The sequence below is a fragment of the Trichosurus vulpecula genome, chromosome 5, assembly GCF_011100635.1.
Source record: "Trichosurus vulpecula isolate mTriVul1 chromosome 5, mTriVul1.pri, whole genome shotgun sequence".
NCBI lineage: Eukaryota > Metazoa > Chordata > Mammalia > Diprotodontia > Phalangeridae > Trichosurus > Trichosurus vulpecula.
In genome coordinates, this window is record NC_050577.1 from 29,286,866 (window position 1) to 29,304,975 (window position 18,110).

General features: G+C 45.9%; 1 protein-coding gene across 1 annotated transcript in view; it reads left to right on the plus strand.

Annotated features, from left to right (window-relative positions):
* Positions 1-223: 223 nt before the first annotated feature.
* The window catches only part of NGLY1 (N-glycanase 1), a 50,059-nt gene continuing 32,172 nt past the window's right edge, over positions 224-18,110 (plus strand). The window contains exons 1-3 of the mRNA XM_036761209.1: positions 224-743; positions 15,639-15,753; positions 16,927-17,172. Of these exons, the coding sequence (XP_036617104.1) occupies positions 604-743; positions 15,639-15,753; positions 16,927-17,172 (501 nt within the window). The 5' untranslated portion in view covers positions 224-603. The remainder of the gene's footprint in view (positions 744-15,638; positions 15,754-16,926; positions 17,173-18,110) is intronic.

Consider the following 18,110-nt stretch of genomic DNA (forward strand, 5'->3'; position numbering starts at 1 on the left):
CCTGGGTGGGGTCCGGGCCCCCGGGAGGAGGACACTGTCCTGTAGCAGACGCTGCAAAGGCACAGTAAAAAGGTCACTGGCCGGCGCCGGACCAAGCTGCCCAGTCTGGTATCGGGCCCGTCTGAGGCCGCCGTCCGAGTACGTGGCTCCGGCCCGGGGCGGCCCGACTGCCCGGCGGGGTCCGCGCACGTGGCCCGAGGCCGCCGGCCGGCCGGTGCCCACTGGGCCTCAGGGCTCAGTACACGCAGGTCCAGGGGGCGCCTCTCTCGGCAGGGGCCTGCGCCCCGGGGCCGGGTCTGCGCGCCAGAGCGTAGGCAGCCCGAGGCCGCACGAGTGGAGCCGCGACGGGGAGAGAAGTGCCTCTAGCCCCGGCCTGGGGTGTGTCAAGGACGCGCCCTCCCCACGCCGGGTCCCCGCAGAAGCCGAGCGCGCGTGGCCGCGGCTGGCTCCATCTCCCGGCGGACCGGCGGGCGGGGCGGGCGCCTGCTCAGTGCAGGGGGCGGGGGCCGGAGAAGAAGGAGGAGGAGGAGGAGGAGGAAGAGGAAGAGGAGTAGGAGTCCGAGCTGGAGCCGCAGCCGCAGCGGGAGCGGGAGCGGGAGCGGGATGGCTGCTGCGGCCGCCGCCGCGCTCGGCCCCTCGGCGCCCACCCTCTCCAGGGCCGTGTCGGAGCTGTGCCAGAACCCCCGCGAAACCTTCCTGGAGGCCTCCCGGCTGCTGCTCACCTACGCCGACAACATCCTGCGGTAGGACCCCCGCCCGGCCACCGCCGCCGCCTGGTCACGGCCGCACGTGGTCGCCCGGCCCCGGGACCTGGGCAGGGGGCGGGGGCGACTGCGGCCGGCTTGCGGCACCTGGCCCCCTGCCCTGCCCGGGGTCCTGGGGACGCCCACCCGGCCGCTCGCGGGACTGGGCACGTCGTGGGGGAGGGGGGAGGGTCCGAACTGAAGCCTCCTCCCTCTGGCCCTGCCGGACCTGGCCCTGCGCCACTTTTGCCAACCTTCCCCCCCACCCCATCCCCTTGCTGCAAAGCTACGCGCGGGTCCCGGGCTTAGCCCCCGAGAAGGGGATTCGCCTCTATTGCTTTAAAACAGGTTGTGTTCGTGTCCGAAGTTAGCCGCAGACCGTGGGGAGGCCGTGTCCCCGAGCTTTGGCTTGGGGCTGCGAGGGTTGGTTTGGGGCACGGCCCTCCTTGGCCATCCCTCCGTAAATGTTAATTCGGGTCGCGTGTATTCGTCGGTGCAGCACGACCCCGACTGCACGCAGTTTTAAACAGGAGGCATGAGAGAAAAGGCACCCGGTCACCTTGCCAAGCCGGATGGGCTTTGCCTTTTGACCCGAGGCCGGAGTAAAAAGCAAGGTTCATTTCTGGGTGAAAGCGCACCTTTTATTTTTTAAGCCGCCCACCCTCCAGCTTGGGGTCAGCCGCTGGAAGTTCGCCGGGATGACCTAGATTAATCTTCCCCGCTCCCCTCTTGGGTGCCCTGACTAGTGAGCACCGGTCCCGTGCCGTCATCGGTTTGATCTAAAGGGATCATCGCGTCTTTGAAGGTTGTTGATACATTTCTTTGGCGTCACTTAGAGGTCACTATTGCGGGTCCCATCCTTAGGGTGGTCATTCCGCACCAACGATACATTTCCTTGGGCACCTCTGGCTGTCTAAACCGGTATTTGAGGGCCTACCATGTGCCTAGTGCTATGGGAGATGAGAGACATAACCGCTTTATTCCGATATGGGTAATCGTGACACAGCACCCCGGTCCCCGCCTCTTCTATCAGTGACCCCGCCCCAGATGGGCCGTATCTGCCCACTCATTCCCCAGGACCGTAAATAAGCTCTGTGTAGCCCAGGTTAATTGAGCACCTTCAGATCCCATCTACCCCCAGCCCTGAAGAACTTCAGATAATCAGTTGTTGCCTCTCCAGCTGTCTGGGCATCAGACTATTTTTAGACCTAGGTGTCTGTAAAGGAGGGGAGGGAGCTGGGCAAAAATATCCAGGACTCATTTCTTCTTTCAGCCTTAAGTTGAAACCAAAATGCTTACAGTAAACACCCTTGATCTTTCAGAAATCCCCCTCATATTACCATTGGCTTTGGGGTTCATTCTAATTGTGTGTGTGTCTGTGTTTATTAATTAACGTGTCTACTGAGGTTCTTAGGAGGCCTGTGCACAGGCCTTGGTCACAAGCTTCTCTCCCTCCCACCTTGTATATATCTATATAATTTAGACGGGGGATCAGGATTCAGGGTGCCTAGGGAAGGTGCAAGGAAAAGCCTGGGAGTTAGCATATTCCCTGAGTTCTTTCATTTCCCCAACTAGCCCCAAGATCCTCTAGTCTCCAGGTGCTGGGTGGCCCTTGGCCTCTGCCAGGGCCCTGCTGACCGGCTCTGACTCCCTTTTTTCAAGGGGTGGCACCAGCAGAGTTTCCATGTTGCATTTACCGAAAAGTCTCCAGATCGGTTTCATTTTTTTTTGCTTTACCTTGACGGCTGTGTCAGTATGACTGCATGGTGAGCTCTCCGCTCCTCAGAGAGCTCTGTAGACATTGAACTTCCAGCTTCCAATACCAAGTGTAGAGAGATCATTATCTTCTCAGTACAGATTTTTGCTTTGTGAACTGATACCCCCTTCTGAAAGCCATTGAAAATACTAGAGTCAGGGAGAAGTAACAACAAGATCCCATGGTGTCTACAACATCCAGAAGCTGGTTCTGACACATTTGTTTTACCTCATGCTGAATGACTAAAGCTTTACTAAAGATAAGATCCTATGTATAACTTGTTCTGACTCTTCCGGTTTCCAGAAATTAGGTATCTTGGTAGATCTGGAAGCTTTTCTGGACCACTCAAAGGAGTGCCTTGCACCCAGGTGCTTAATTAAGAGTCATTGAGTTGGAAATTAAAAGGTCAACATTTAAAAACCTATAGGAAATCCTCTCTTCCTCCTGCCTTGCCCTGTTGGACCCTGGAAAGAGTAGCCTTCCTTCGCTGCTGTAAGCTCTCGATCCTATTTCCCTCAGACACAATCTGGCACCTGAACCAACCAACCATCGGTGGCAACTTTCTCAGAAGCAGTCAGTGTTCTAATTGCTTAATCCAGCATCTACATCCTCCTGGAGATGCTGATGCTCCAGTTGTTCCCACCTCCCTTCCTTAGCAGGACAGGTTTTCCCCCAGTTCTCTAGATGGACCTTCTTCATGTCCCTTGAGGGAGGAGGATGTTTCTGCTGGTATTGTTAGGCCTTCTCCATATCCCACTGCTAAGCTTGTGTGTCCCTGAAGGTTCTCTCCTGAGCCTCTGATTCCCTCCCTTAGTGATCTGGCACCTCTTTATGCGTTGTCTCCCCCCATTGGAATGTAAGCTTCTTGAAGACAAGGCCTAGCTAGCATGCTTTTACTTGTGTCCTAGCCCATAGCCCATTGCTGGCACATCGTAACAATGCTCCAGCTAGTTAGCTAGCTATTCCAGCTGCTCTCACTGATTTCTCCATCACCTCAGGTGACTCCCAAAGCTTTTATTAAATACAAACTATTATTGAGCTTGCAGTCCAGTCCACCTCGAGACCCGTTTAGATTCTGACTCTTTCATCCACTGGCTTAGCTTTCCCTCCTAGCCTCGGGTCATCTCTAGATTTGTTAAGCATTTGTTCATCCATGTCATTGATAAAGGTATAGGTGGCATTCTTACCAAATTAGTGAATGACTCAAAGCTAGTCAAACCTCACTTTATGAGGTCCAGAGAGATTGTGACTCACTTATCGGAGGGCATCCTAATCTGCTGAACTACCTCCCCACTGCTCCAGCTGCCTGTTGTATAGATCTATCTGGATGACCTGCCAGCACCTTAAACTCAATGTGTTCTTTTCCTCCCCTTCTCGCTCCCCTGCTCCTCTCCCATCCAACCCTCCTTGAAACTTTCAGTTAATGGCCCCAATATTTGCCTCGTTATCAAGATTCAAAACCCTGGATTCATCTTTGACCTTTTACTCTCTCCAATCCCCTAGATCAGGAGTGGGGAACCTGTGGCCTTCTGTGTCCTTGGGTTCAGCTTTTTGACTGAATTCAAGTTTTACAGAACAAATCCTTTTATTAAGGGGATTGGTTCTGTGAAGTTTGGATTCAGTCAAAGGGCTGCACTTGAGGACCTAGAGGGCCACATGTGGCCTCAAAGCCAAAGGTTCCCCACTCCTGCCCTAGATAGTCAGATCAGCTGGCCAAGTCCTATAAAGTGTTCTTCCATCCATCTTTCTATGTGTCCTCTCCGTTCATAATGCTGCTACCCTAGTTCAGGCCCTCATCACCACTTAACTATTACAGTAGCCTCCTAATTGGTTTTCATACTTCAAATCTCTTTATATATTCTCTGTATAGCTAGTAAAATGATTTTACAAAGCACAATTCTGATCATATTATTTCTCCATCCAAGCAGTTCCAGTGACCTGCTACTACCTCTAGAATAACATGCACATGCTTTAATCCAGCATTTAAGGCCCTCTGAAGCCTGCTTCCTACTTATCTGGGTTTTGCAGTCCTGATCCCTCTGAGTCTGAGTTCCAGACCAGCATCTCCATTTGATTCTAGGACTCTTTATTGTCTGGATATCCCACCTACACTTAAAACTCAGCTTGACCAAAACTCGGCTTCTTAACTTCTTACATCTCTTCCTCCCTCTGATTTCAGTATTTGTGCCCCTGGCACCACCATGCATCCAGTTTCACAAATTCAAAATCTCGAGGTTTACTTTGACCTTTCCCCCACCTTTACTTCTCATGCCCACTTAGTGACCAAGATCTCTTGATTCCATCTCTCTCCCTTCTACCCACAACCACTACCTTGGCTGGGGCATTCATTGCTATGTGCTTCCTTATGATTCTTCCACCTGCCATTCCAACCTTCTCCCTGCTGCCAAGGCACAACTGGTGCCCTCCTGAAATTACTTTCTGTTTGCCTAGGAGGCCATTTGTAGTTACTCAGGCACATACAGGTTGTTTCCACCAACAGAATGTTTGCTTTTCGACTCCAGGGACAGTTTCCTTCTTGTCGTTATGTCACCAGCACCTCATACAGAGCTTGACACGCAGTGTTTAATACATGCTTGTTAATGGACTTTATCTTTTAGGATGTTGTTTTGTTTATATTATTGTGTTCTGCTTATTTCTCCCTACATCTGTTCACAGGGATCTCCCCATCTTTCTCTAAATAACTTTTGTCATTTATTACTGCACAATGATATTCCACGACATTCATGTTATCATAGTTTTTTTTTCCACCATTCATCATTTGATGTGTGCTCATTTTTATTTTTCTGTTATTTTCTACCACAGAAGGCGCTGCTGTGAATGTTTTTGACTTCGACTTACTTGGGGTGTGTGCTTAGGAGTGGCATCTTTGAATCGCAGGGTTTAGTCGTTTTTTCTTTCATAATTCCAAATTGTTATTTAAAATGACTGGACCACTTCATAGCCTGAACAGTAGTCCATCAGTGTGCTGCCTTTTGTCGTTTTTGCATTGTGAGGCAAAATCTCCTGGTTGTTTTAATGTATGTTTTTCTTACAATTAGGGGTTTCAAGAATGTTTTCATGTAGCCACTTAGAATTTTCAGTTCTTATTTGAAAACTGTGCATATCCTTGAGCCCTTATTTTATTATTACTAACTTTGTGTGCTAATAGACTGAAATGCTCCCCTTCTCCAACCCAACTATTCAGAATCCTTGTCCATCTTCAAGATTTGGCTCAGGTAACATGTCCTCTGGGTGGCCTGTGCTGACTTCCTCAGCTAAAAGTGTTTTCTACCTCCTCAGATATTCTCAGAGCATATCATCTGAATTTCTTCCTTGAAAGCATCTTGCATACTTGTTGAATAAAAGAGTATATGTTGGTCTTGGAGGGATGTTAGTTCATTCAGTCAATCAATATAAAGTCATTAAATATGAGTAATTGGGGAGCACGCTAGCTTGGAGGGGAGGGTTAGGAAAGGTTTCCCGTGGTCCCTGAACCACATCATGAAGGAAGAGAAGGAATGTGTAAGGCAGAGGAGAGGAGGGCGCACATGCCAGGTGGGGGGACTAGAGATTGAGCATTGTGTGCGAGGAACAAAGGCAGTCAGTTTGGCTGGACTATAGAGGGATAGAAGAGGAGTCATGTACAGTGAGGCTAGAAATATCTGTTGGGACCAGGTGGTGAAGGGCTTTAAAAGCTAAACAGAGAACTTTTTATTTTACCAAGAGACAGTAGAGCTCCCCTGGATCTGAGTGGGTAGAGGGATGATGTGGTAGGACCTGGGCAGCTTGGGATGTAGGGGAGTGGGAAGAGCCTCGAGGCAGTCTGCAGTGGGTGACCACAGTGGTCTAGGCCAGAGGTGCTGAAAGCCAGAACTGAGATGATGAGAAGCTGAAGTGGCCGGATGAGATGGGAGGGATGCTGTGGAGGAAGAAATGTGAAGATTCGGTAACTGTGTCTGTGTATGGTGAGGGAGAGAAGTTATGAACCTGGGAAATGAAATCAGTAAGTGTGCCTTTGACAGAAACAGGGAAGTATGGAAAAGGGACGAGTTTGGGGGCAGGGGGAATAGATTTCAGTTTGAGGCATTTTAAGTTTGAGATGTTTCTGACACATCCAATTGGAAATGCCCTCTAGGCTGCTGATGGTGTGGGACTCAAGCTCTGGGGAGAGACCTTAAATCTGAGTCTTTTCCTTGGAAAGGGTAATTAATGAGGTGGTCACTAAAAGCGGGAGTGTAGAGAGAGAAGAGGAGGGCCGTTGTCTTGTCCAACTGCCTCCATCGACAGATGAGGAAGCTGAGGCCCACAGAGGTTTACTGACCTGCCTACTGAGATCATACAGTAAGTGGCAGCCACAATTCAAATCCAGTTCCTGTGACTCAGAATCCAGTGTTCTTTCCTTTGCACCACACTTGGAACTCAGAAGAGGGCAGGACTGGAATTCTGGATCTGGGAATCATCAGTGTTAACATGAGATTGCCAGGGGAGAGAGCTGAGAGAGAAGGAGGCCAAATCCACAACTTCAGAGAACCCTTCCATTAAGAGGTTGGAAAGAGGTTAAGAAGCTAGAGGAGGAACAGTGAAAGAGGATTGAAGGACAACCAGAATAATGTGGTATATTGGAAGTAATTTTCAGAACAGTGTATTTGAAGGAGATGATAGTCAATGTGCCAGACGCTACAGAGAAATCAAGGAGGGTCAGAAAATTAAAATGGCGGTTGGCTTTGGTGATTAAGGGGTGACCTTGGAGTGAACAGTGTCAGGGGAGGGCGAAGAAGACATATTACAAGGTGATAAGGAATTAGTTTGAGATAATTCTTTCTTGATGTTTGGCAGCAAAGGAGAAAAGAGATAAGATGGCTAGAAGTCAAGGGAACTTTTTTTTTAAAGGGTTACAGAAGATTGAACATTTTTATACCAATGGGAAGGAATTATGGAGGGGAAGATAATGAATATGCATGAGAAGGGTAGGGTGTCACTGGAACCTGGTCCTAGAGGAGGCAGAAGAAGATGGGATCTAAGATTCAGCTAGACCAGGAATTAGCCTTATCAAAGAGTGGTGGTATCTCTTTCCTCCAACAGGAGGGAAGGAGGAAAGAGTGGGTGACAATGCTAAGAAATTTTGAGAGTTGGAGAAATAGGTTAGTGTGTAGAGAGGGATATGCCAAAAAAAAAAAATCAGTAAAGCAGTTTCTAAATCCAAGAAGAAGAAAAAAAGTACAGAGAAAGATACAGAGGATTCTTGTTACTGTTAGCCAGTAGACATTTGTTAAAGGCATACTGTGTTCCAGGTTCTGTGCTAAGTGTTAGGAATACAAAGAAAGGGAAGAAACGGTCCCTCCTTTCAAGGAGCTGACCATGTAATAGAAGAGACAACATGAAAAGAGGTATGTACAAACGATATATAAAGGATACATTAGGAGGGTCTAGTACTAAGAATCAGGAAAGACTTCTTGTAGAAGATGGGATTTTAGCTGGGACCTGAAGATAGCCAAGGAAGCCAGGAGGCAGAGATGAGGAGGAAGAGATTTTCAGGAATGGGAAATAGCCAGTAAAAATACTGTCAGGAGATGGGGTGTGCTGTGTGAGGAGCCCCAAGGAGGGCAGTGTCACTGGACCACAGAGGATGTTGGGGGGTTGGGTGGACCAACGTGTGAGATGACTGGACAGGTTAGAGAGGGGGCCTTTCTGACTTCAGGACCTGTACCCTGTCCACTGTACCACCTAGCTACCCTGGAGTATATACACACTTTTAAAAAAAAAAAACAATTATATGTAACAAACTGTTTCTTATACAAGACTCTTTCATCTTTGTATATTGAAATGTTTGTCTTTAAATTAGTTGTGATTAAAATTTTAATTAAATTTATTGTGATTAAATTCACAGTAAAAAATAAAATTTATTCGTAAGGTTTATTTTTGTTATTTATTATTTATTTGTAAGTTAAAGAATTATGTGGTTAGGATGTTAGAATGATGGTCAGTATAGGAGCATAGATTAAGAGTTGTAAGATTATCATAGGGGTCTTCTAGTCCAAACCCTTCATCCTACACATAAGGAAGCTGGAATCTAGAGAAAGAAGAAAGTTGCCTAGGATTCCATGGGCAGTAAGTGGCAAAGCCAGGATTCCAACCAAGGCTGTCCCTGCTTCTCCTCTGTGTCACACCGCCTACTGTTCCTGCATATTGGCATTTATGAGAACAGAAGTGTGATGGAGGTAAAGACAGTTATGAGACAGAGATTAAAACCATTGAGAAAGTTGGGATCCCCGCCCTTACAGGTTAAATGATAGTAATAAGGATGGAGAAAGAATGTTACAAATGGATTACATAGACTTTAAAAAAAAACATAGGTAATGTTACTTTGTGGTTTCCAAGTCAATATGGCCACAGAGATCCACTTCTATTTGAGTCTGACAACACTGCTTTAAAGTAATGATTTGATCACTGCGTGGATCATAATTTTGAAGTCTTTGAAGTGTCTCCCTTTGTAATATTCTATCCATCATCTAACTTGTTTCTTGGTTCTGCCTTCTCTGTTGTTCATCATTTTATACAGCTCTTCCCAAGTTCTTCATATTTGTCATTTCCTGTAGGGCTGCGGCACTTCATCCCATTAAGACACCACAGTTTGTTAAGCCAGTTCCCAGTAGATGGGGGCCTGTTTTTCTTTCTAACTCTCTTTGATGCTATAAATATTTCATATACATGGGACCTTTCTCTTTGCTTGACTTTCTTAAGAGAGTGGATGTGTTGATGCTGCCTTCCCAAGGCCTTCTTACTGACCTCTCCAGCCAGTCTTTAATGTCCTGGATCCTGTTCTTCAACGGTTCAACCGAGATTCATGAAGGAGCCAGAACAGCCGGAGAATAGGACTCAGAGACATTGATTGCTGGAGGGGACCTGATGAGAACCTTGCTTGGGAGGGCTTGGCAGCTGCATCTTAGAAGCTGTGATGGAGAACAGGAGGAAAGCCAGGAAACATTTGACAGGGAACCTACCTTTTGGGAGCATTTTTCAGAGAATTCAGAAAAAAGACAAGTAGGATTCCATGACCTAAAGTTATTTAGGAGAAGCTCTTGAGAATTACAATTCTAAAATCAATGAGGAAGAATAGTGGAAGCTCTTTGCATAGGAAACTCACTGAACAACTGGCATTTTTAAAAGGCAGGATGGAAGAAGGAAGACAGGTTGGATGACCAAGCATGAATACAAAGGCCTAGCAGAGTCCTGCCTGGGAAGTGGGGTGCTAAAGTTCGAGGAATTGAAGGTGGTGAGGAAGGCCAAGGACAACCAGAAGGGTGGGTTCTTTAAATCTCTGTTGAAGAAAAGAGGAACACAAAAGGGATGGAACTCCAGCCATAGTTGGATATGGGACCGTGTTAACCACTGATCAAAAGAAGGCACAGATACTTGGCTTACTGTTTCTGTTTTCTCTGCCAAGAAGAATGAAACTTGGACTAGAAAGAATAGAATAATAAGTTAATACTCAAGATAGTAATGGAGATAGTAAGAAATTATCTAGCTGACCTTGACCAATTCAAGTCACCAGGCCTAGATTCACAACATTTTCAAGTACTGACAGAGCTAGCACACATGATTGTTGAGCCACTGTTGGTGATCACTGAAATGTGGAGACTGGAAAATAAAGGTCTTGCCTAAGGGGATCAACTGAGGAAAAAAGGGGTGTTGAGCCTGAAGGAGAGAAGATTTAGTGGCGATGTGATTGCTGCTTTTGAGTGTTTGATATAAATGTGGAAAATGTGGAGGAGGAATTAGATTGTCTTGTTTGACCCTAGAGAGAAGTAGGCAGTAGTGACAAAGAAGTCCCATTAGGCTTGAGGGAAAGCCACAACAGCTAACAATGTGAGCTGTCCACAGGGGGATTGGGCTGCCTCTGGAGGAGGTTCTCCAAACTCCCTCTAGGTCTCCAAGGAAAGGCTGGGTGATCTGGGATGGTTGGAGTTCTATGGCAGCTTCTGAGATTGATTCTATGAAGTTGAAAGGTGATAGGAGTTAGAGTGTTAGGAGGGGATCAAAATATATAATGTGGGGTGTTGTTACTTTAGTGATGAAAGACGGTAGGAAGATCACAAGGCTTGGAATCAGAAATTGGGTTTGAATTTTCAGCTCTTAGACTTAGTATTTAGGTGACACTGGACAAATCACAGCGTCTCTGAGCCTCCATTTTTTATCCTTTGTAAAACGAGTTTACAAGATCCCAGAGTTAGAGCCGGAAGGGACCCTAGAGGTCTCTAAGGTAAAGCCCCTCATTTCACAGAGGAGGAGACTGAAGGCCGGAAAGGGAGAGTGACCTGTCCAGAGAGCTTCATGGCTAGGAGGTGCCTGAGGTGGGATTCAAACCCAGTTCTTCCACATTCCAAGTCCCTTCTTCTGTCCTCTGTACTAATAGTGTGAAACTCAAGTACAGACAGGGACTAAACCTAGATGGAAGTGGTTTAGAAAACCACGGGCTAACACTATCCATTCTATTGTGTTTTTATTTATTTTGTTGAGTATTTACCAGTTATATTTGACTCAGGTTCAGACAGCGTTGTGGGTGTTTGACACCTGCACTTCCACATCCTCCTGCCCCTTGGAGCTGAACTAGATGGCCTGGAGGGGGAGGCGGTCCTCTTAGCTTCTTTCTGAAACCCCTCTTCTTGTCCTAGAACCCTGCACCACTTAAGTGGTTTCCCATTTTGTGTTTGTATCCCAACACAATGCCTTGTACATAGTAAGCACCTGATAAGGCCTTGTCAAATGACTGGATAAATCTTTGTTCCTCCATGAACTGGGGAAAGCTTTGAATTTGCACAAGAAGGTCATGATAATCAAACCAGTTGAATGCTGAATAAAAATCACAAGAGACTGAAGGAGTGAGGTGGTAGAGATATGGCAGACAGCACTCTAGACCACCCATTTTAAAGTCCTCTTTATTTTGTCCAGAATGGAGCTGTGGGCCTAGGTGAGATAGGTAAGGACTGGCTGGTACTGCTGGTTAGAAATGGGAAAGAAATAAGACACCCCGGGGCATCTTAACAGTTAATAAAGGAGCTCTGCTTAGCCACAGCATGGGATGGGGCTTCAGCTAAAGATATAGGACTGATGGGGCTAAGTACAGCTGCCTTGCCTTTCTGTTGCTCATGGTCGTCTACAAGCCAAGAGCCAAGGCCCAGCTGGAGTCCTGTGGCTTTTTGTGCTCAGGTGTCCCAGAAATGTCAACAGGCTCACAGTTGGGTGATTGGTGAGCTTTAACCTTATCTTGGCTGGAGCCTGACCATCTCACCCGGGCCCAGCCACTCCCTGACCATGCTGACTTGTGCACCCCTTTGTCCCCTAGCCTTCTAGTTCCTCTTTATGTGTTATTTTCCCCATTAGAATGTCAGCTTCATGAGGACAGGTTCTGTCTTGTTTGTATTTGTTTCCCCATTGACTGGCACAATTCCTGGCCCACAGTAAGTGCCCAACTAGTACTTTTTCATCCATTCATTTGAATCTTGAAACCAATTTAATTGCCTTTTAAGAAAAAGAACTAGCCCGTCCCTCATGGCAGGAAACTGGTAATATTCCTACCACCACAGCAAAAGACATGGTGACTCGGTTCAAGTGCTAGTTCACAATACTGGAGAAAGGAAAAGACCCATTTGGGTTATAGAGTAGAGAGTTTAACTGCCAGAGAGTGTGAGGGGTGGAAAGTGAGGAAGAAATCATTCGGCAGGTGCCTTTGATTCAGGGACAGACGCTGGTCATAGCTGGTGCAGAGGACAGCCAAGGATCCACTCTAGCTATACCTGAAGCATCGGTTCAGCTCCAGGACATCTGCCCTGCTCCTTCTGGGTGTTAATGCTCCCTCTTTCTTCTCTCCTATACTTAATTGTGTAACGCTGTGATCCCAGGTAGGAGGCAAGCTCCTGGAGCCTCCAGGGATTGTTGACTGCTTTTAGTGATCTGTGGCAGGACCCATGATACTTTGAGAAGGAACCTGGCAAGTACTGTTCGAGAGGATCAAATCCAGGTCAAGAAACGGAAGGCTTCAGGACACTGGTTGGACTTTCTGGCCTGCTGCTGATTTAGTCAGGAACTTCAGATTTGGGAAGGGAACAGCTGGTTAAGAAGATGGCGTCTGAGAACAGGATTTGGGTTTCTGTGCCAGGGCTTAAAACGTAAGAACGATGGGCTTTGGCTCAGAAGTGGAACATACCCATAGAGGAGTGTTGAAATATCTGTCTGTCTCCTCTCTAGTATCAGAAGGATTCTAATCAAAAGGAAGTCGAAAGCTGCCTATCCAGAGCCACCCAGCTAGATCAGAGAGTGTCTATACAGCTACGAAGAAGAATGGCGGTAGAGATGCCCAGTAATTCAAAGGACATAGGATCCAAGAAAGGACCAACAAGAAAACCCACGGTCCCAGGCCTTTATACACAAATGGGTGTAACGTAAGGGTAACAAGCAGGTATACAAGAAGTCCTGACTCAGAGAGGCACATTTCACCTAAGTTTCATCTAAGACTTGATGGGATTAAACTCATGTCAGAAATATGCCCCTGGGAAGGTGTACTTTTACAGGAGCGGACGAGATCCCAAGGGGCAGAGCAGAATAGCATTGTTTATTACGGTAAATTTATTTGAGGAAATCCAAGAATGATAAGGAGTGATTAGAGGGATAAGGAATGACAACAAAACCTTTGGATGAAGAACCACCTAGACCAAAGTAGGAGATAGGAAACGTTGCAGGTCTGAAATAGAAGCGTGATACAGTAGTGATGGGAGACGTCAGTCTTTTATACTTCTTCAAGTTTGGGCTAGGCCCAAGGCAGAACAGCTGATAAATGACTTTTAATGATGATGATCATTAATCCTTCTGAAGCAATGAGGGGATCTGATGCTCCCTAGTTTATTCTGACCAAAAAGGAGAAATTGGTTACCAAGACTGAAATGAAGCAAACTTTTTTGGTGATATATTTGTGACTGTTCTATCTTACAGTTTATGGTAGAGAACAAGAAGAAAAGGAGGAATTAGTCTGATGTACACCATGATCAGTCAGTAAGCATTTATTAAACACCTACTGTGTGCCAGGTGTTGTAGGCACCGGGGGCTAACAAAGACAAAATGAAAGTCTACACCCTCGAGAAGCTTTCATTCTGTTGGGTGAGACAGCATGCATGCCTAAGTATATAAAGAAAAGGTAACTCAGGGGCTCTGGTGAAGTCAGAAAAGACCTTCTGTAAGAAGTGGCATTTGAGTTGGGCTTGGAAAGAAACTGAGGTTTTTAGAAAGTGGCTGTGATGAGAAAATGGATTCCAGGGGGGTGGGGTGCCTCCGGTGCAAACATGTGGCAGTGAGAGATGGAAAGTTATATTTGTGAGGAGGACTATAAAAGGTGTCAAGGGGAGTAATGTATAATTAGCCTGGAAGTGTTGGTGGGAGCTAGACTGTGAAGGGCTTCGACTGTCAAGCGGTTGTTTATATTTGATCCTTGAGGCAATGGGGAGCTATGGACATTTCCTTTGTTTTAGGAACAGCATTTTGGCCTCTGTGTGCAGGATGAATTGGAGTGGGGAGAGGCTTCAGTCGTGGATATTAGTTAGGTTATTGCAGCAATTCAGTGAAGAGGTGATAAGGGCCTAACCTTGGAAGGGTGAGTAGAGAGAAAGGGGCAGATGAGAGATGTGGAGGGTGTAGCATTGACTTTATAGCTGGTTAGGTCTGTGGAGAGGAAGGACTCCGAGCTTGCAAATCTGAGTCACTCAAGGTTGGTGGTACCTTCAACAGAAACAGGGAGGTCAGGAAAAAGAGTGAGTTGGGGGTAGGAATGGAGAAATGACTTCTGTTTGGGACAAGTTCAAGTTTAGATGCCTGTGGGAAAACTCACTGTATTCATTTCTCTTGGCCACAGGGTTCATTGCCTTGCTGCTCAAAGAAGGGGAGCCAGTCGTGAGAAATGCAGGAATGTTTTACAATGTACTATTTTTGTTCATCGGTGGTTGAAGAGAATGTGTTGGGGGTAGACTTCACACACAGTCCACCGTACTGCTGAAAGAGACTCATGGGAGGGAGCGCTTCCTCACACAGGTTTCCTTTCTCAGATTCACATCTGGTTCTGCCGTCCTCGCTGCAGCCGGCCTCCTTCTCTCTGGGTCTGACCTCATTGTGGCCTGCAGCACAGAGAATGTTCCTTAAGGCTTAACCTGTTTTTAACTCCTCCTAAAAGGAATTCGAGGTTAATGTTTTATCCCAAAGGCCACAAGGAGTAAATGAATATCATCTGAGTGTGGGAGTGACTTAGTCCCGTGCATTAGGGAGGTTATTTTGCCGGGGAATGATGGATTAGAGAGGGGGAGAAACCAGAAACAGGGAGGCAGACCCATTAGAAGGCTGGTGTAGTGGGCCAGGGTGAAGGGGGAAAGTCCTGAGGAGGGTACGTGCCCCAGAATATACTCCTTTTTTATCTTTACTATTAAAAAGAGCTTTCTTGTTCTTCAAATGGTTGAAGTGAAAAGCCCAACCCTGGTGCTTCCCAGAAGCCATCATGCAGAAGGTGATCTTTTTTCAAAACACATTTGTAGCTGTAGACATTTTACTGTCATAGACATGGTGACTCTCCATTGGTTTTGCAGTGCTCCCTGGGATGGTTGGGGGGTGGGGGACAGGGGGAATGCCTGAAATAACCATAAGGTAAAAATCACATTGTCAACAGAACTTAGTAAAATAAACCATCGGTTGTGTAGCTTGATACCTGAATTTGTCATTCCCATACAGCAAACTATCATGTTAAGTCTTTTTTTTCCCCTTTTTGTAGCTCCTTAAACATTCCCTAAAGATTTATAGTTATAACAGTCCTGTTCACTGACAGTCATTCTGAGCTCCCCTCTTCTACACTCTGTCCACCATGTTGCTTTCTCTGATCCGGATGCTAGTATTTGCTTCGTTACCAGCCCATCGTGTGACTGAACAAATCCGTAATAACCCTTCCGGACCTGAGTTTATAGCTCACCTTTAGAAATGAAGAGGGTAGGTTACTTAGCTTACGCTGGATGCACTTAGATCTTGGAGATGAAAAGACGTACGAAAGTAGAAGGTGCTGTGTAAAATTAAGGGAATAGTTAGAAGTGAGTTTTTTGTTTCTTTCTTATCAGAAACCCTAATGATGAAAAATACAGATCTATCCGGATTGGAAATGCAGCCTTTTCTACTCGACTCTTGCCCGTCAGAGGAGCAGTCGAATGCTTGTTTGAAATGGGCTTTGAAGAAGTAAGTATTTTGTAGGAACTTGTCCATTTTACCCTCTTTCCAGATATGTAGAGATGTGTGCTTCCGCACTAGAGGCATTCATGAAATGGTAAATTAATTCTTTAGCTCTTAGACTTGGGAAAATTCCAGTGTATGTCAGTTCTGATTCTACTGTCTTGAACCTCTTAGGTTCAATAGAGTACAGTCGATAAATAAATGTGTGTGTGTGTGTGTGTGTGTGTGTGTGTGTGTGTGTGTGTGTGTATTTGGCTTTGAGAATGATCTAGAAAATGTGTGTGAGCACCAATGCCGCTGACCCTCTCTGATGCCTTGTCATCTCTGTCTGTTTTTTGTTTCAATTGGATCATATCACCATAGATTTAAAGATGGGAAGGACCACAGACTGTAGAAGGTCAGTCCACAGGACGTAGGAGGCAGAGCTGGGATTTGTACCCAAGGTTGTCGGACTCGAAGGCCATTGCTCTGTCTGCTCTGTCCCCCGATGCCCTTTTGTATTGTTTGGGGAATACTGGATTCGGTGGCTTTGTTCTTTGTTTTTTTTTTCCAAAGGAGAGGGGAACATGTACATTTTCATAGCTTATCTAAAGGCTTTTTTGACTAAGTATCCCAAAAGAAAAGATACTTTTAAAAAGCTGTTTACCTGATTAAGGTAGTCCCAAAGTTTTGTGCTAATAAACTGAGCACATTCTACTTGCTTCTGGTTGTGTGTGTCTAGGACAAAATAGACCTTGTTCCCTATGAGCTGATGCTTGTTGGTAGCATCACAGCACGTGGCAGTTCAGGGGCTCCACAGGACACAGAACACTGGCCTGGAGGCAGGAGGACCCCTGCCCCAGACACTTCCTAGCTATGTGACTCTGAACAAATTACTTAAGCTCTGTCTGCCTCGGTTTCCTCTTCTCTAAAATGGGAATCACAACAGACCCAGGGTTATTGTATCAAATGCAATAATAATTGTAAGGTGCTTGGCATAGTGCCTGGCCCATAGTTGGTGTTATATAAATGTGAGTTATCATGATTATTATTATTATTATTATTATCATCACATAGTAGGTGCTTTACATATGTTTATGGAATTAAAGCCTCACATTCTGCCGTCTTGGTTTCTAACATATACTAAGCTGCTCTAAGCGTAAAGCAAAGGATGAATTTCTGTATTTTTGTACGTTTCAGGGAGAGACGCATCTTGTGTTTCCTAAGCAAGCGTCTGTTGAGCAGCTTCAAAAAATCCGTGACCTGATTGCCAGAGAGAGGAGTAGCAGATTGAACGACTCAGATAAGACCCACAAAGCGGATTCATCTCAGAGACCCACGAGTGATGCTCAGCCCGTGACGTCCCAGCCGTCCCGTCCTGCCGAGGTAACGCAGCGCCCGGTGAACAGTCAGCTACAGTCCACGGCTACACGCGCCGCCCATACGGTAATTCTGGGTTTGAATTGTAGCACTTTTCAAAAATGTTTAAATAGAATAACATTGATGAGTCCTTTGAGAGAGAGAGCCTTTAAAAATCATTTCCTGAGTTATACCAATTATTCTTGGGATTTCCTATCCCCACACAGGAAACACTTCATAGCTGCCTTTAAACTGGTTGTGCAGCTGCCAGATTTGTCATGAGATTTTGAAAAATGTTCTCTTTCTTTTCTTGACACTTGTGCCTTTATGTTGGTGTTCTGTTACAGTGATGAGACACTGAGGTGTTTGTGGCTGTCCCCTCTATCTTGCTTCATTTTTTATTTAAAGTAGAAGCTCCTAAATCGTGAGCCTGATAAAGTGGTTGCGAGGGATCTAGTTTATTAAATGACTTAAATTTAGCAATAAGCAAACACTTGCTGTAGATGGAATAAATATTTCACACAGGTAACTGTTTTTAAAACAAATGCTCTGTTTTGATTAATAAAATAGAAGTTCATTTAAAAGTATTACTGAATCCATAATAGCTTTTTGTCATATCGTTTCTCAAAGAATACTAAGAGAATTGTGAGGGGTCCACGAAACTTTTTTGAGAATCACAAAGTCTTCATAATCAGAGATTGGGTTCATTGATTGACATGTGTGCCTGTTAACGTAGGTTAGCAGTACAAATTGGTGCTTAGCCTAAAATCAGTCAACGATGGGCCTGGGGGTCCGTTCCAAGAAAGTTGTAGGTTGAATCTTGGTTGATCTGGCCGTTCTCATCCTAATGATGTGTTTAGTTAGCAGGCCAGCATCTACTTTTCGGTAGTTGGAAATTAACACCCTCTTCCTGATTGGCCTAGCAGCTGTTACACCTGCTACAGAATAAAGTCACCATTTTCTGGTAATGGATGTTGTAGGTTGTGAACTTTAGCTACAAATGCACACGACTACCAACATAGACG